Source organism: Hirundo rustica, chromosome 16 (assembly GCF_015227805.2).
Source record: "Hirundo rustica isolate bHirRus1 chromosome 16, bHirRus1.pri.v3, whole genome shotgun sequence".
NCBI lineage: Eukaryota > Metazoa > Chordata > Aves > Passeriformes > Hirundinidae > Hirundo > Hirundo rustica.
Genome location: NC_053465.1, coordinates 6,247,638 through 6,266,438, shown reverse-complemented (window position 1 = coordinate 6,266,438; position 18,801 = coordinate 6,247,638). Strand labels below are relative to the sequence as shown.

Sequence of the window (18,801 nt, the reverse complement as noted above, 5' to 3'; positions counted from 1 at the left end):
TGGCCTAACACTCAGTTACGGGACAGGGATCCTTCACGAAATGAATGGCATGTCAGATATTGTGAAATTTCACAACATTCCGTGTTTCCTTCAAGCCCCAGACCCTGGAATCAGGTGAATCTCTATCTCACTTATTTATCCCTCAGTAAATTCACATCTGGCGTTAATGTGTGCAGAAAAAAAGAAAAAAAAAAAAATCTGAGCATGTGACTAAATTTGGATGTTTGTCGTCTCAAAATGAAGAATATCAACCAGTTCCCACCACAGGTTTTTCTTTGTTGTTTGTTTTTGTTTTTGTTTTCCTAAATTCCCATGATTTTTGTCGAGCCTGACTAATGATACCAGAACATCTGGTGCTGGCCAGGCTTCACACAGGAGGTTCAGATGCTATGTGTGTGTGTGTGCCAGCAGCGCACCGGCATCTCCCAGTGCCTCGCTCCCTGCATCCCTCCCGCATCCCGGGATGCGCCAATCGCACCGGGAGCTGGGACAAGGCACTGTCACAGCACCATCGCTTGCACCAAGACTGGGACAGCTGGGACAACTGGGCAATGAGCTAGAGGAGCACGTGTGGAGATGAAGCCTTGTGCTGGGAACAAGAACCTTGGGAAGGGCAGAGAGTCCGGGAACTGGGAAAGGCATCCACGCTGGGATGGGGAGATGCTCCCAGGAGCTTTGCGATGCGAAAAACAGCCTGTGTCTGGTCCTGGTATGCTACAATGAGTGTGCTTGGCTAATTTTGGTAGCGGCGTGCCTTCTGGGAGAAGTTGCCGGAAGTTTTCCCCGTATCTGATGAAGGCAATTCCCGGCAGCTCCATCCTCGCCGTGGTACAGTCCTGCCCCCCGCGCCGGCTCTGCGTGGTACAGCCCAGACTGCGCCCTCCGCCGGGCAGCAGTGGTGTGTTCCTTCTCCCCTGGCCCGCGGCGATGGTGCGCTCCGCGCATGCGCAGTGCCGCGGCCAGCGCTCAGCTGGGTAGTGTTTACAGCCCGAGCGCGCCGGCCTCGGCTGAGCCGAGCCGAGCCGAACCGAACCGAGCCGAACCGAAACGGGCCGAACCGAACGGAGCCGAAGCCGAGCCGAACGGAGCCGAGCTGAGCCGAACGGGGCCGAGCCGAGCCGAACGGAGCCGAACGGAGCCGAGCCATCCTTTGAGGTACCGCTGTTGTCTTCAATCGCTGGATAAGCTCCGCTTTCGTGCTCCCAGTGCCGTGTCGGGGCAGGGGTGCCCCGGAGATGTGCTGGCGGGGAGCAGCCGCATTTCAGTGCCCTGTGCATTGTTCGGAGCCCTGCTCCGAGCGTCGGGCGGTGCTGGTGTGCCTGGGCAGGAACCGCTCCAGTGTTTTGTTCCAGGCGTCGGGCTGGGCGCTTGGTTTGTTCTGGGTTGTTTTTCTCACAGGGGAAGATGGCAACGAGGGGATGTTTCAACACGCAGAGCCGCCTTTGATGTCTCCTTCTCGGGCAGCGGTCCGAATTTTCTGCCTGTGGACTTTGTCCTTGCTCAGATTTGGGGAAATCTCTGTTTTGCCTTAGAAGTGAGGAAAAATGCTCCCGGGGTTTCGCTGCGGAGGGAGCGAGTTTTGTTTTGAAAAGTTTAATAAAAATAAGCCCTGCTTGGTTCCCATTTTCCACCAAGTTAAGCGAATGCGTGGAATCACACGAAGAGAGGAGTTCGAATACCAGAGTATTAAGTTCTGCCTATAAAACCTGCATTTTACTGGAAGTAAGTTAATGTCCAGTGAAAGTGGTGATTGCAGAAGTGACTGACACCTGTCACACCTTGATCCCATTATGAAAATGTCTCAGCCAGCCGTGTTTGTTGTTGTTTTCCATGGTGTAGAGCATGGAGGAGCACTTGTTGTCCATGGAGCTGAGCTGAAACCAGGTCAGACCAGTTGTCCCAGTGGGGCTTGCGTACACCAGCAGGAATTTGTTGGGGATCCAAAGTGGAGCACTGTTAAAGGCACAATTTCCTTTTCGTGCTCTAAATCTAAAAATGTAGATTTTTTTTTTTTTTAAATGGCAAAAAAGAGTGAAAGAATGAAGGAAGCCTAAGAACAAAAATATATAAAAGAAAGTCAAGGGAATCAAAGATCCTTGGCGGGGAGAGTATTTTAATGTGGAACATTAAGTAAAACGCCAAAGATGCAGGCAGCCCTATGTTGCAAATGCAATGAGTTTTTTTGTGTGTAAGAGGAGGGGGATAAAATAATTGGTAGATTAACCCACCTGAACTTTCAACCTGATGTGTTCCCACTGCGAAATAATAAAACACAATCATTTTTTGTAGAGAAAATGAAGGAGTAACTGCCGAAAGTGGAGTGGTGGTGTTTTATTTCCAGTGTTATTAATGGTCTTGAACTGGATTGATGTGTTTGAGACATGAATGGATTAAGACCTGGCTCGGGTTCCCTGCCTAAGTATATCCTGTTTTGTGTGCCTCTACAGGTAATCAGAACGGTGTGTTATTTGAACAACTGTGAAATCTCCTTGGAGTCCTGTAGCTTTGCTTTGTTTCCTGAGAAAATGAAAGTGTGTAATTTGCTCTGGCTGAATGTAACAAATAAACCCCAACAATTTCGCTGTAGGCAGATCTTCTGATCCCAGGAATGAACTCCAAAGCTGCTGCTTCCTGGTTATTACTGTGAGCAGGGAAAGGCTTTGTAAATAAACACGTCTTAAAAATCATGCCGTGCTTTCTGGACTGGATTCTTTTTCCTTAAGATACAAGAAGGGGAGAAGAAGCCAGGTTAATTTTGAGTGGATTTGTTCCCCTATACGTTTTCCTTTAAAACCTGTAGGCTGCAGTGGGAATTCTCTCTGGAGCTGCTGGCTGTGTCATTAAGTGCTTTACTAATGGTGGTGGCTCAGGCTCCGGAGATGAGCTGTGTGAAAATGCATTTGCTAAAGTGCATTTGCCAAAGCAAGCAGGGTTGACAGGTCAGAATTTTGTTGGGTATTTTGAACCTCTGTGCAATCAGCATCCTGATGCACGTTCAAAGGAAATGCAATTTGAGCCTTTTCTGGATTTTCTGCCTGTGTCTCGGTCTCTTCAGTTGCCATTGGTGCTGTTAGAGGTGAAAGGTTTGTGTGTGACAGGAGCTCTGACAGACAGCCCAAACCTGCCGTGTTGTTTGGGCTTGCAGTGAAAAATGACCCCTAAGCGCAGGAGCTGGAATAATCCTTTATATAAAAGGGTTCAGCTGATGTGCTGGTAAAACGATGGGAGGGTTTGAAGACAGGCCTTGCACATTGAAATTGCCTATTGTGATTTTTTTATTTTTTTCCCCCCCGCTGGTGTCAGGTACTGGATTCCAGATCTGCTGCATTTTGTTTTCCATTGTTGGGATGGGAGCACTGAGGTTTTTCTGGAGCTTGTGGCCCTTGGAGTACGTAAAGACCTCCCTCAAAGTGCTCCATGTACAGCAGCATAATTTACTGTTGGAGTGCGTGTTCTGTACCTCACCTTGCTTTGTTGTTATTTCACTTTTAGCGTTTATAGGAGGCTGCTGAAGATGGGAGGAGCTGTGAGTGCGGGAGAAGATAACGATGAATTAATTGATAACCTGAAGGAGGCCCAGTACATCAGGACAGAGCTGGTGGAACAGGCATTCCGAGCCATTGATCGGGCAGATTACTACCTGGAAGAGTTCAAAGACAATGCCTACAAGGACTTGGCATGGAAGCATGGAAATATTCATCTCTCAGCACCGTGCATTTACTCAGAGGTGATGGAAGCCTTGGACCTGCAACCAGGGCTGTCCTTCCTGAACCTTGGCAGTGGCACTGGTTATCTGAGCTCCATGGTTGGACTCATCCTGGGTAAATACCTCTTCAGTCACGTTAACTGCTTGTGTTAGAGCTTTCAAAATGGGTTTTGAAATGGGGGATGAGGCATTCCTCCACTAATGGAGCTAAAAAGGTAGCTGGGAAAGTAAAGAATGCATTAATCCAGCTCAGCAATTTATCAGGATTCTCACAGCCTTCTCTTTGGAGCTGGATGGGATCCAGATTTCCGTGGCAGATCAGAACAGGCAGCAATGTAGTTCCAGAGGTGGCTGTAGTGGATTCCTGCAGGTCTGGACACAAACCTGGGTTTGTTTCCCCTTAAGCAAGACCCCAGGTCAGGATCAGGAATACAGAGTTGAAACTGGGACTGAGCAAGTCCATAAAAAGCTGCTCCATGCCTGGTTTGTGTTCACAGTCCTGTCTGGGCTGAGATATGTTTGAGATCCACTTTCGACTCTTAATTCCCCACCACACAGATGGGAGTATTCTCTGGAAAACATTTGGGTGCAGCAAAACTGATTTTGTGACCACATCTACAGTGCACAAACCAAATCATCCAAGTGTGACTGGACAATTTAAATTCTCCCTGCAGTGTTTCAGTCAGAGTTGTGCCACCAGGATGGATAGCAAGTGGCTATAGGGTACTTACTTAAATTTTGGGGAATTGTCCAGAGTTTTAACTGCTGGGAGGTTTATTCTCAGGGTAAAATCTCATTTCCCATTTGTGATTTTCTCCTAGATTTGTTGACATTATTTTGAATACCAATATGTAACTCCAGGCTTCTATATTCATTTGTAAAAGTCACCCTGTCAGTTCTGAGTAAAAAGCATGAATGCTGAACAACTTCTGTATTTTCCAGTTCATTTTTGCTGTTAATTGAGGTACAGTGTATGATGACTGTTCCTGATTAATTGCAGAGATTTTTAGCATCTCAGCCAGGGGGTATAAAAATAACATGGATGTGCTAAAACATGCAGGCCACTGGGATTTTTTTCCAGGTGGTCACTTTCACAGCAATGGCATCAGTGTTTCCCTGTTACAGAGAAGTTTCCTCCATAGTTAGAGCAAAGGATTCAGAATCAGTTGTGCACAAGTGGCTCATTTGCTGCCAGAAATTGCAGGTATAGGGTTGCAAATCCCATTGTAGCAGTGAGAGGGCTGACCCTACACAAACACCGACTCTGGCACTCATGGAACAATCTGCTGGAGGAAGGAACCCAACGTGTATTAATCCTGCTGGATTTTCTGTTGTTGCTGTTGCCATTCCCTGGTGTTCTGCACTTGCAGGTCCTTTCGGGGTTAACCACGGTGTGGAGCTTCACTCTGACGTGATCGAGTACGCGAAGCAGAAATTGGACTTTTTCATTAAAACAAGCGACAGCTTTGACAAGTAAGAATGCAAAATGCCTGTTGGGATTAATTTTGTGCCCTTGGCTTTACTCAGGGCAGTTCTTGCTCCCATGTGGCCCCTCTGGATTCAGGGTAATCTGAGGATTCAGGCTCCTTAGGCTTGCTGAGCTGCAATGTGTGACCTTGGAAGCCTGTGTGTGTCGTGGGGAAGTTTCAGAAATGTTTGCAGTGTTTTTAATAGCAGTGCTGATGTTGCAGGGCTTAGAGGGAGCTGAGGAAGTTTATTTTTAAATGCACTTGCAGTAGCAGCTTAAAACTTGCGAATAACAATACTTGGTTGTGCTTGTGATCCGAGAGCCTGCATGGTGATGAAATTATGAACTGGTTTTTGTGGTGGCCTCATATGTTTTATTTGAGAAGAAGGAAAAATGGCATTTTAAAATATGAAGGTAGTTTTATGATGATTAAGTTGGTACTAAAACTGCCTGGAATTTGATTTATGTTCTTCCTTAGACCCTCCATTCTGCTGCTGTCACAAGTAATAACTTCCCAGCTAGATAACCACTGCCAATAGTAACCTCAGCAATAAAAGTTGTGGCTGTCACATTTTTGGATCTGTTTCACAGTTTGTTCAAAGGGGGAAGCAAAGCATCTGTGAATACCTGATATCCTCCTCTCCTGGGAGGAAGAAAATTAAAATCATGACATGCAAGATTTTAGGCTGCTCAGCCTTTTGCTGTTCCTGCTGCCCTGGGAAGCTGCTGAGGAAGGGGTTGTATTTTCTGCATGTTGGCAGGAGACTGAAAGTTTCCAGCATGGATGGTGCTCAACAGGGTTTTTTTCAATCACATTGCTATTGTTTGAGGAGATGTTTTAAGAAAGACTTTCTTCTCTCTCCAGACAAATATAGCTGTGGAGCAAAAGCAAGCTGAATTAAGAAAAGCATGCCTGGAAATTTTGCTTTGCTGAGTGATGTCTGCTGGGTTGTGCTCCTGGAACAGCGTGTGCAGGAACTGTTCTCTGGCTGCTTTGAATGTCCAGCACTCTTTGCAAACCCAGAAAGCTCCAGGAAGCATTTAGGGATAAATAGGTGCTATGTTGAGCTGCCACTCATGATACCAGTAAAAGAATGGATGTGTGGGACAACTTCTACCAAAATCAGCCTTTAAACATAGGGCTTAAAACTTAGAGAGTTTTGGAGCTTGTAAAAAAAAACCAGAGGCATCAGAGAATCACTCATTTTTCTTTTAAACTGAGTCAGAAGTACTGTAGGCAAGAAGTCTTTTTTATGAAGGGTGAAATCACAGTTCTTTTGAAGCTGCTGGCAAAACTTCCATTGGTTTCAGCACAGCTTACTTCTGTAGCATCAGGTGGTAATTCCCCACGTCTGAAAACTAGTTAAAAGCTTTTGAAAATGCAAAGATAAACCCAGGTGCAGTCCTTAGAAGACTTTGACATTTGGAAGCAGAGTCTAATATTTGCATATTACGACTGAGTCAGCATCAGGTGACTAAAAATAGCTCGTTCTGAAGAGTTACCTGCAGCTCAAGTGTGAGATTATGCATCCTTATCCTTTGGAGATTTTAATCCACAAATTCTGACCTCACTTTGCTGTGGTTTTGAGACTTCTAGCTGTGGTCTGTTACAATAATCTCTGTAATAGATGGGCTTTGGAGGAGAAATCCTGTAAAACTGTGGGGGTTTTTTCAAGTGTTTTTCATAGTTCAATTTTTCCAGATTTGTGAATATAATTTATTCTACAAATTGTCGTATTCTTGTCTAATACAAGTCTTTTTCACTTTCAGGTTTGAATTTTGTGAGCCATCCTTTGTCATAGGCAATTGTTTAGAGATTTCTCCAGACTGCACTCAGTATGACCGTGTTTACTGTGGAGCTGGAGTCCAGAAGGAGCATGAGGACTACATGAAGAACTTGTTGAAAGTTGGGGGAATTCTTGTCATGCCTCTAGAAGAGAAGGTTGAGTGCCCTTTCACTTATATTTCAGTTATTTTTAATTCTGATCTTGCTTTAGTCAGTAGCTGTTCCTTTATCTTGCCCTTGTGGCAGGCTGAAGAAAGGATTAAGTGCACCGGTTTTCACTATGACTGAAGACTGAACTCTGCACGTTCCTAATATTTAAGAAATTTGTAGTTCTGCAGTCTTTCATATGTTGCAATCTGTTGTTAATTGCAATTTTACTTCCACACTGCAGAAAATGTGAGCAAAGTTTTGTTTAATTATATAATTTATTAATGGCATGCTTAATGGCAAAACATAACTTTTGCACCCCTGACTTGCTGTTGAAGGAGCATGCAGGATGTCCCTATTCACAAGTGGATTCTTTTTAGTAAAAACTGGGTTAAGTGCCTGACCTTTTACCTCTGTCAGGGAACATGAGAAGAGCAGGGTGCAGGGTTTCTTCCTGGTAAGAGGCTGTGCAGTGGGTTGGGGCAGGAGATTTGATCTGCAGACCTTTTCAGGCTCACGTGCTCGTGGTGACTCAGGAGTTTTCCTGGAGGTCAGACACAGCTGCTCTGGTCCAGCCTGGAGGAAGAGTGGGCAAGCAGAGTGACCCAAATTACCAGTGCCCATGCTCTGTTGCAATAGATGAAGTTACTTAGGGCCAATTCCTGCAAGGAGTTCCCAATGTTTTCAAAAAACCAACACTGTTTCTCATGATCACCTTTTATTGTTGCAGCTTCCAGTACTTTGACTTGTCCAGGCAGAAAAGTCATTTGTTAATTTTTTTTGTTCAAAAATCTCACTGTAGTTCCCACAATGGACAGTAATCTCCTTGTTTTGCTTCAGTTGACTAAAATAACTCGGACTGGTCCTTCTGCCTGGGAGACAAAGAAGATCCTTGCTGTTTCTTTTGCTCCTTTGATTCAGCCAAACCACGCAGATTCAGGAAAATCGAGGCTCGTTCACTTGCGTGAGTACAGACATTCCTGAGCATAGGGGAGCTCCTTCTGCTGCTTGGCTGTGAGCTGCAACATCCCTGGGAATCCTTTCAAGGAAAATTACTCCAAGTCCTTGTGCAAGCATTGGAGTTGAGTGAAGTAGATTCTAAATCACGGACTCACAGAGTGGCCTGGGCTGGAAGGGACCTTAAAGATCATCTAATTCCAATATCCCTGCTGTGGAGAGGGACACCTTCCACTGGGCCATCATTCTAAACACAGATGATTTCTTAAGAAGTTGTACCTGAACTTTGCAGGGTGTCGTTGCACGTTCTGTTCCATCCCTGAATGATCAAACCCTGTCACGGTTCTCAGGCGCTGTGCCACAAGGAGGGGAAAATACACAAGCAGTACCTGTGAACAAATGTTCTATCTACCCAAAGACTTTCAGCCCCAGCAATCCAGAATTATCCTGAACCTGGAATGCTTGAGGGATACAAGCTGTGCAGTTCTTGGTTAGCTGTGTGAAATGCAGGTCGTATCAGTGGCCCCAATCTTTAGATTAGGACTTCAGTCTCAAGAGGCCTCTTAGGAATACATGAAGACAGGGTACTTTCATAAAGAGATTAGTCAGGTTTTGGTCTTAACCTGGAAAGGTGTCTGCATGACATAGAGGAGCTCAGGAAACAGTCCACAGCATGCTAGAAATTCCAATAAGTGCATGTTTCAGCATGTTCTCACTTGGTAGTGAGACCTGCACAGAAATTACATGTAGTTATTTCCTGCTTCTTCCATTCAGGTCCCAGGAGAGCTCACTTGTTGGCAGAGGACAGGGACTTTTTGTGTCAGTTTGAATTCGTTTTAGTTTGTGGATCTGTGTGCATCTATACTTTTTTTAAAATTTTTTTGCTGCATTTCTAGGCAGGCAGCAAGTAAGTGCAGAAGACAAAATAATCTTCCAGGCCATGGATGTGGGAGGCATTTTAATACAGTAACTTACTGTAATGTTTCTATAATTACTTCTACAAAGGGGTTTCCAGCCTGTCTTCACCCACTAAGTCTGAAGCAGTTTTTGAAGAGCAGAAATAGTACTTGTGTTTTATAAGTGCAGAACTTGGCAAAGCTGAAGGAACTGTACAATAGACAAATCATTTTATGGAATAATTAAACAGACTTCAGGTCTAGTTATCTACCGCAGGAAAAATACCTTATACTAAGCCATTAAACAGTCACAGCTCCCATCACTAAGTCTGCATTCATACAATCTTTAAGATGTGCATCGTAGAATAATTGAGAACTTGAAATCGAGGCAGGAAATTTTTTAACGAGAGAAACACGCAATTAAATTTGGTTTGGAAAGTCGCAGCGCAGTTTATCCGAGTTGACAGGAGCTGAATGGAGCCGTTTGTGCAATCCCAGCAGGGAATTCAAATGGCCTGATTTAATCTGAGCAAAGAGAGTTTTTCCTGGGAGCGCTTCTGGGGCAGTTCCTCCGTCTCTGCTCACGGGTTTCCTTTGCTTGCAGCCCCCGTGGCCGTTCGCAGCCTGCAGGACCTGGCTCGCATCGCCATCCGCGGCACCATCAAGAAGATCATCCATCAGGAGGCGATGAGCAAAGCTGGGAACGGGCTGAAGAACCCGCCCAGGTTCAAGCGGAGGCGGGTGCGGCGCCGGCGCATGGAAACCATCGTGTTCCTGGACAAGGAGGTGTTCGCCAGCCGCATCTCCAGCCCCTCGGACGACAACAACAACAGCGAGGACATGGAGGACGAGAGGCCGGAGGAGGAGGACACCAAACCCTCGGAACTAAAGCCAGAGCCTCCCGTAAACTTTTTGAGAGAAAAGGTCTTGAGCCTGCCTTTGCCCGATCCCTTGAAGTATTACTTGCTTTATTACAGGGAAAAGTAGTTTTCCTTCTTCTAGGAAGTGGGAAGTAGGCAGAGAATAAAGTATTCCTTAGGGCTTGACAAACGTGTCCCACTTGCTTGCCTGCGAATGTGACACCCGAGGCAGTAGGCTGGCTGGGGAATGTGGCTGCTGTAAACTTCGACATTCTAGCTTTTTTGAGTTCCTTCTTTCTTCTCACTTGTGTGCTATAGTTTTATCCTACAGCAGGGATTCCTTAGGAAGCAAGTTGGTGAAGTGCTCAGCTGCTTATGGAAAGGAGGATTTAATTCCCTCGAAACTAACTGCAGGAGATGCTCCTAAAAATCTCATGGCTGCTCTACCCAATACCAGTTGGGAAAAACTCCTAAGCAGTTCCCCAAAGAGCTTTCCTGTCTGTGCTCTCTCCCACTAAACCTGCCGTGTATTTGCCATGGTGTGTGTTTAATGGGGGATGAAGATTATTAGTTAAAACCTGACCTGGCGAGTCATATTTCTTCCAGTAATCTGAAAAGCACAACTTTTACAGAAAGGAAAGAATTTTTGGCATTACCCATGTGGCATCCAGGTTTTGAATGAGAAGGAAAGCATCAGCTCCCCTTTGGCTGGTCCATTTTACTTGTAAATTATATATAATTTTTCGGTAAAAAGTGTTTTACAAAATACTGGTTTTAATGGGAAACACCTTCTTCTAGAGAACAAGTTGGGTTTTTGTGGTTCTTTTTAAAGCAGTGGAGGCAAGGGAGGAATTGCAAAGCTGTTTGACAGGATGCAAGGGTAGTCAGGGATGGGACTGTTCCTCTGGAAATGTTTTCAGAGTAATTCTGAGAGTGGGGAAGAGGGTAGAGAAGAGCTGCAGAGCAGCGAGTTTGTGCAAGCTGAAAGCAGTACCTGTGGGTTTTGCTGTCGTGTGAGATAACTCAGATTGTCTGGGCTGAGCAGAGTGAGGTGCAGAGCACCAGCCTGAGCAGTAAATCAGCCAAACAGAGTTTTGTGGAGGGTCTGCAGAACCTGAGAGCAGCCTAGAGAGCCAAACTGGGGCAGTTCTCAGGTGTTCTGTGTGTGTGCCCCTGCTGTGGCAAGGTGGCCAGAATACAACTTGCTCACAAGTGTTGCACAGTGGAGTGAAGCTGCTCAGCTGCGTAGGTGATTTTATTCCTGCAGCAATGAAGTAGAAATTTTAACAGGTTCATATGGGAGGACTTGTCAGTCTGCAGTTCTGTGGATGTGAGCTGTAATTTTTATTCCAAATCTCTCTGTCATGGTGATGGAAGGAGATGCCATGGAATCATAGGATCACAGAATGCTTTGTGTTGGAAGGGACCTTAAAACCATCTTGTTCCAACCCCCTGCCATGGGCAGGGACACCTTCCACTAGGCCAGGCTGCTCCCAGCCCCATCCAGCCTGGCCTTGAGCAGTTCCAGGAGCAGGGCCTCCACCGTGTCTGTGGATGATAAAATACTGTGTTTAGAAGAGGTTTACTTGGTTCAGCCTGTTTGGAAAATGTGCCTGAACTGGTAAAGGCTGGAGAGAAACCCTGGAGATTGTGTTGATGTGAAATAGTCCTGAAGCTGGGGGGCATGAAAAGCTCTGTCTCAGCTGGTAATGAAGCTGTGTTAAGGCATTGCCCCATCAGAAGCACTTAAGCTGGTATCACTTCGATATCTTTTGGGTTTTTTTTTAATGTGTGTTTTCTCCTCATTTTCTGAGGAGGAATCAGTGAAGACTGTATTGCCAAATGGTCCCGAGTTGCACGACTTGCTTCATGAAAAATAGTTTCAAAGTTCTGTGTGGCTTTGAGAATAAATGAATAACCTGTATGTCTAAGCCTGAAGTGGAGAACTTTTCCTTGCTTGACAGGATTTTTGTGTCTCTTTGGGAATATTCCTTATCGTGTGGCTGCCGGCACGTAACACAGTCATAGGCTGGGTTTTACCTCTGGTTTCCTGTCTCCACTTCTGGTCTCAATGGTACCCCAAGTTATCTTGCTCCCTTGCATTTTGATTTCTTTATTTGCAGTGGGGCAGTTCTGTGGCCGCTGAGCTGATGGTTTCCTGCACGTCCCCGTTGTTGGAGTCTGGCAACTCCCATGAATTTCTTTCTGCAAATGCAATTCCTGAATGTGGTGGCAAATAGAGGGTTAATCGAATCTGTGTGTAGCTGTTCTCAGTGCTTCCCTACAGGCTGTGGCCTCTTTATTTGCTGGAAAATTCTGCTTAATGGGTGTCATGCCAGGTATGTGCCTTTCTGGAATGTGGCACAATTTCCACACCCCTCCATAGGCCAGGGTGCCTCCTGCTTTTGGCTACCAGGTCATCCTTCAGTTTAATCACAACACTTTAAAAGAAGTTCCTGTAAAAATGCCATTACACTTCAGGTTCCTGTTAGTAAGCCTTGCAGAGATTCTGCTAAAGCTGATCATTTGAGGGAGGATTATCTTTCATTTATCCCTTGTTTGGTTTTTATCCCCATCCCAGCCCCAGTTGTAAAAGGTATTTTATCAGATTTTTTCACCGGATTTGCCTTTTTTATTACATTTGCTAGATTTTTGTAGCTTTCTATAAGATGCATAAATACTGCTATTTTTTGCTGGATAGGATGAATAAATAAATAAATATATATAGGAAATTTATGTTCTACGTTGTCAAATTGTCCCCTTGTCCAAAAAAACCCCCACAGATCTAAACGCATCTAAATAGATAGTAGAAATTTTATGTATAACTGTGAAATAGTATTGCTTATAGCCTGTAAATAAAGGGGAATTGTAAATACCTTTTCCCTGTGCACAAGCACTTGCACTGTAGTTTTGTAGGCATTTCTAACAGAGGGGTTGAGGCAGAGCTGGGTTTGTCTGCATCTGTGAGCTGTCCAGGAATTGTACCTGCTTTGTTTCCTTTTGTGTTCTCAGTAGTTGTCACTTTTTTTTGTATGTGACTCTTTTTAGGTTTCAATCCTGCAGCAAATTTGCAAAAAGAACTGAACTGCAAGCTGCTTTCGTCATGAGCGTGTAAGCTGAAATATCTCTGTGTAGGAACCAGAGTTCAGTTGGCCTGAGGCATGCAGAAGTGTTATGCAATTTAAACTTTATTAATGAGTGTTTCTGTATCAATAAATTCAGTAAAGACTTTTTGGCCTTCTTAACATGGCTTTGCAACGTGTTGTGATTAAGATACTTTGTAGGTGAGTGTTTATTTCCATGATTGGAGTTTAAGACACAAAAACAGCAGAAAAATGCTTAACAGTATGGTGCAGGTGCATAGTTTTAGATGAGCTCCTCAGAATGTGATCTCTTAAACCAAATGATGAGTTCCAGACTTTGAAGTAGTGCAGCTGTTCAGGATGAATTTTGGGATCAGCACACACAGGACTGATCTAGATTTAATGTGTCAGAGTGGTTAAAGAGTCAGCGTAGTTCCCTGGCTGTTTGACCTGCAAACAACAGATACCAAAAGGTGATTCCATCCATTTCTGTACTTCAAGGAGTTGCCTGAACCAAAGGTGTCAGAGTTTGTTCTGTGCATTCTGAACTGCAGCTCCCCTCTTGTCCCCGGGCTCTGTCTGAGTGTTTAATTAACGCGGAGTTTTAAGAGCGGTGTTCAAGGCTTTCATCTCTCCAGTATTGAGAACAATATTTTGGTTTCAGCTGTGGTAGGAATCTGATCATAATAGCAAATACAGCTGCTGCTAATTAAATGAATCTGTTAACCTTTATTCCATAGGATAATTGCCTGTGTGTTTCTTCCTGTCATCTGTGTGTATGATAAATGTCCTTTTCCCAGCTATAACAGGAGATTAGTTCAACGTTAATGTTTTCCTTCACGTGACGCGTGCTGAAAGAAAATCCTTTTCTGCTTTGGAAAGCTGTGGATGTGTCATGGAAATGGTATTGAGGAAATTAAATTTGTCAGATGATGTTTATGTTCACCTCATTGTAAAACATAGAACATCACCGTTCCCTGGGGTGTGGAGAGGGGGCAGGTCCCCTGAGGGGAATCTTTCTGCTGAAGAAAAAGAGACAGAAGGGAGAGTTAAAACTAAAAAAACAAGGGGTGAGGGGGGAGAAAAAAACCAAAACACATGAGGGAACCCCCCCCAACTATCTTGCTTTCTACAGGTGTGAAAAGCCTGTGTCACAGGGGCTGGAAATGCTGGAACATGGGACACAAGGGTTGACATCATTCCTGGTGTTCAGGAGATAAGATTTTGTTCTTGCTCAGAGATGCACAATCCTTTTTAAAGAATTTGTGATGTTGATGGAAAGTAAGACAAATTACTGTGAGAGTAAGGGGCCTGGGATTGCTGGCGTTCCTTAACCCTCACCAACATCCCGTTTATCACGAGGGGAGATGGGCAAGGCAGGAGAGGTGTGGTAAAGGTCTGCTTCTCAGAACGTGTGTGGGTTGCAGGACTTGCCTTCTTGCTCTGAGATGGTTCCCCGTGCTCTGTTAAGTCTGACTTGCTCCAGATCCCATTCCTACAAAGCAGTGTGCAAATCCCCCTCAATCCATCCCGAAGCTGCTCCCCCCTAGCACAGCCAGGCTCCGAAATGCAATTCCACAGACAGGACTCATCCCACAGGAACGGGACTGAGCCCTGGCCCAGCTCTCCTCTTTGCAACACAAATAAAAAGGGATTTTTTTTGTTGTTGTTGCAGAGGGTTTGTTTAGAGCTCACAGTTTATGCACCACAGAGTCAAAAAGCAAAAGCCTTGTATTTGCAAAGTGGCCGGATGTGCCAGGGGAAAGGGTGGCTCCAAAATAACTGATGCATGGTTTGGGGACAGCGTTTTTGTTTATCTTCCCAGCATTGCAGAACAGCTCCTACCAGCTGTGCTGCCCTGTCCTTTGGAAGGAGCTGATGTGGGGAGCAGGAGGCTGGCAGGACACAGAACTTCAGTCAGGAACATTTTCACGTCCCGCGCGTCGTCTGATGCGTGTGGGGGACGTGCTTCTAATGCACTTAACGCCCCGGTGGAATCAAAACCTGTCCTGTTCACCGGAGCAGTCTGATTTCAGCTGCCAGTTGTTGTATGAAGGCCGAAGATGCTAATTTGGCTTTTTACAGCCCGTTTTCGTGAGCAGGGCTGGCCTGGGTTGGGTTGGGTTGGGTTGGGTTGGGTTGGGTGGCCGCTAGAGGACACTCTGCCCAAAACCATGAGTTCAGTGAACTGGCTCCGATTTCAGTTGTGGCATTGCCTGAGGACCAAGTGCAGAAAGCCTGCAGTATAATTATCTTCTTTGCTGGACGAAAGAATACATGTTTTTCCTTCCATGGCATGAAATCTGAGGTGGAACCCCAAACTCAACCCTCTCCCCAAACGCTCAGGTGACACACAATCTGAACCAGGAAGGTCTAAATGTCACTCTTGTCTTCTTTGCCACATTAATTATTTTGTAGTGTACGGAACAGAGCAGATGTGCAGGTTGATGGGAAGCTTTCACGTGACCTGCCAGGTTATTTGGGATGGTGCCGTGTTGGAAATTCCTCGAGTACCTTTATATCCTAATGTGTGTTGATGCCTCACTCGTGCCCAGCCCATACACTTAGGATCTTGTGCAGTAATAGCTTGAAACCTAAAGATAAGCCGGTTTCACTGTAGCTTATTTATATAAAGGTGATTAATTCAACTGGAAATAAATCCTGCCTTCTGCATCTTAATTTTATCATCCAGTGTGGAGAAACAAATGGAGGATTATGTTTCCTACAGTTCAAACTCCGTTGATTTCATGTTTTTTTTCCCTCTCTACCCCTCAGTTGCCTTGAATTTCTCAAAAACCCTGACATTTTTCCAAATGACATCCTTGTTGAAAGAAATTATACTTGGTCAAAGACCTTTGAAATGAATCAGCTTTTACTCTGCCTAAGAAACTTTACAGATTCCAGGGTGGCGTTTTGTCTTTATTTGCAGGTTATTTATCTCTGTTAGTGATCTCCCTTTTAAAATCCCTGGGATCTGTTACATCCCGTGCCCGCTCAATGGTTGGAGGCGTATTTTTGATTGATGTTGTAACTACACGCAATTACAGACAGCCTCTTTCCTGAAAGTCTTACAGCACAATACATTTGATAGGCTGTTAGATAAGACTCTTTAGTTTGCAGAGTGTGCGAGGGGGAAAAAAAAAAAAAAAATATTAAAAAAAAAAATTGACATGAAAACCTTGACCCTGGATCTTTTGCATCCCATCTCAGCCCTGGAAGCACGAGGTCATTTTTTGGTTGCTGTCCATGGAGGTGCATTGTGCTTTCAGACAGATGCCTGAGGAGAAGGCGAGGAGTTAACTTGCTGCTTAAAAGGAGCAGCAAGGCGAAAATAGATCAAAATGAAGAGTTTGTATTTCAGCGCCACAATTAGAGAGGGGTGGGGACAGTGCGATCTCCGGTGATGTGCAGAATGGCAGAGGGTGGGCGGTTGGACTGTCAAACTGCCTTAATTTAATTGCAAACACATGCTGATGAGTCCCCTCCTCCTGGACCTCGGGGCTGGGAAACTTTTTTTTTGTCAGCTCCCTGCAGCTCAGTTTTGAGGCAAATACGCTCCAGCAAACACCATGCTGATCAAACCTTCAGCTCTTGGAGGCTTTTTGTATTTTCTCCTCCTGCCTGGTTTCTCCTGCTCCTGCCCCAGCCGCTGCCTGTGCTTCAGGACTACGGTGAGATGCATGCATCTGATGTTGGAAACCATCCCCGAGATCCCGCCCCAGACAAACATTCTGTGAGTAACCACTTCATTTTCCTGCATTTCTTACCTGCACGGTTTTTAGAAAGAAGGGGAAAAAAAAAAAAAAAAAAAAAAAAAAAGTCAAGGCCAAACGCATATTTTATCCTCTTTTTCTCCTGCAGAATTATCTGCCTCAAGAACTGTTTTGTGCTTTCAAAACATGAAGCAGAAACTGCTTCTTTTGGCATCGGTTAATTGCTAATGGGACAATCAAGGGAATTGAAAAATTTAATGAGAGTAATTCCAGGGCAAGCACTGGAAGACAGTTTTGGGGAATCAAAGGTCAAAAATGTTAAACTGAGCTTATGGAAAGGAGCACAGTTTGCATTTTAGAAGGATTTGTATATGAGTGTAGGGGAGAGAGGAAATAGAGCAGCTCAGGCTTTTGTCTCCAGTGACAGGAACACTTTCCTTACATATACAACACCATTTCAGTACTGAATTTTAAAGTACTGGTTTTCCACTTTCTACTTGAACTGTTCAAACCAAAGTTAACGCTTATCTGGAAAGTAACAACTGTGGTAACTCAAAATTCCTTGAGAAATAAGAAGGTGAAGCAGCTGGTGGCTGAGTCCATTCAAACAGGAAACGTGGAAGAAAAGGAACTTTGAGTGCTTGGAGACTCCTGAAGAGCTCTTACTGATAGGTGCAGAAGAGCACTTCCCTGTGATTCTAAACTAATTCTGAATTTAGAGGTGGCTTTAAGATGCAGTGACGTGTGACAAAATCCTTCTCTTCCTGCTACTCTTATCTGATCCCTTGTCTTGGATGACCCTTTTTCTGTAAGTAGTTGGAAAGACTTGTCAAAAAATGCATCTGCACACTCATCCTCCTTCAACTGCTGCCAGTTGCAAAACTTTTCCAACGTGAGTTTGAGCAGCTTTTCCCTTTGCTTACAACAAACTCAATTTTATCTCGGCTGGCACATCCGTACCAGCATTCCTCCCGTGAACATCTCACTAATGTTGCTAATGCACTTTCTCTGCTGGCAGCCAGAGGAACATGCTGCGGGCAGGATGCTGCCACTGGACGGCTGCCCTCCGGGTCTGCTTTGGTGGGTGGACACCACAGAGGTCCTTGCATTGGTGGCCCACAGGATGAGATCTACACTTGCTACAGCTGCCAAAGCTTTCTCACTGCCTGGGCTGGTGCTGGAATGGTTCTTTTCAGCGTGACCCTGCTCAGTACTTGCTCACCGGGCAGTGCTTACGTGCTCTTACAGTAACTTGCAGCATCTGACTCTTCACGCTCTTACCAACCTTTTTCTCCCCCTTATTCCCCTGCATCTTGAAATATTAAAATATTTAAAATACCCTGACATTGACTTTAGCAAAGTAACTTGTTCCTCCTTGTTTAAACTTAGATTTTATTGAGGGAAAGGTTTGCTCCATTGGCTGAACTGAGGTATTTCTGATATCATTGAAGCTTAATTCCTGTTCTCTGTTTGAAATGAGGCGACGTTTGCTGTCACAGTGGAGCCCGAGTGTGTTTCTGCTAGAGATCCTTTGAGGGCAGAGGGAGGGAAGTTTATTGTGTCACCAGCTCTTTCCAGTTCTGGAATGGTGTGGTTCCAAGCTCCCTCAGGCAGCAGCACACTTCATTCTCTGCACCACCTTGAATGGGAAACTGGCTTTTAAAACATTAAAGAAATAGTATAGGTGTGAGATATAAAAATTGCAGTTTTTCAAAGGAAGATGACTCCTCATGAACCAGCATTTTTTAAGGTGATTTATCCATTTTATCCTCTTTTACTACTGTCTGCATAATTACAAGCCAACCACGTATTGGTGATCAGAGATCCTCATAGACATAAGACAGATGAGCCTGGTGAGTGCTCTCTGTTGGCAGATTACGGGCCTTTGTGTGGCAAGAAAAAATCCTGACTGCCTGGCTATCTTGAAAATCTAATGCAAATGCATTTCCCAGCCAGCATCCCATTTATATCTGTTATAAATAGCATTTGAATAATTAAACTCTCTTTGAATTGTGGAAGATCAAGGAATGCTTCTTAACCAAGCCGTGACTCCTCCAGCCTTTTTGGTATGTTAGTGTTTCTCCCGGGAGAGCCCTTGTGTCAGACGGAACATTTGGAATTATAGCAAGAATCGTCTTGATCACGGAGTTATTCTGAGCAGAAAATGTGGGATTGGGATATTTTC

At 44.8% G+C, this 18,801-nt stretch overlaps 2 protein-coding genes across 2 annotated transcripts in view; both read left to right on the top strand.

Moving 5' to 3' along the window:
* The first annotated feature begins 936 nt into the window (after window positions 1–936).
* PCMTD2 (protein-L-isoaspartate (D-aspartate) O-methyltransferase domain containing 2) lies at window positions 937–13,065 on the top strand. Its single transcript, XM_040080078.2, has 6 exons — window positions 937–1,155; window positions 3,493–3,821; window positions 5,077–5,179; window positions 6,945–7,116; window positions 7,948–8,071; window positions 9,565–13,065. Exons 1-6 carry the CDS (start codon window positions 944–946, stop codon window positions 9,945–9,947), a joined length of 1,323 nt encoding a protein of 440 aa, XP_039936012.1. The 5' UTR covers window positions 937–943; the 3' UTR covers window positions 9,948–13,065.
* Window positions 13,066–16,472: 3,407 nt separating this feature from the next.
* LOC120760121 (peroxidasin homolog) overlaps window positions 16,473–18,801 on the top strand; it is a 42,133-nt gene continuing 39,804 nt past the window's right edge. Inside the window, exon 1 of the mRNA XM_040080070.1 lies at window positions 16,473–16,636. Coding sequence (XP_039936004.1) covers window positions 16,473–16,636 — 164 coding nt within the window. The remainder of the gene's footprint in view (window positions 16,637–18,801) is intronic.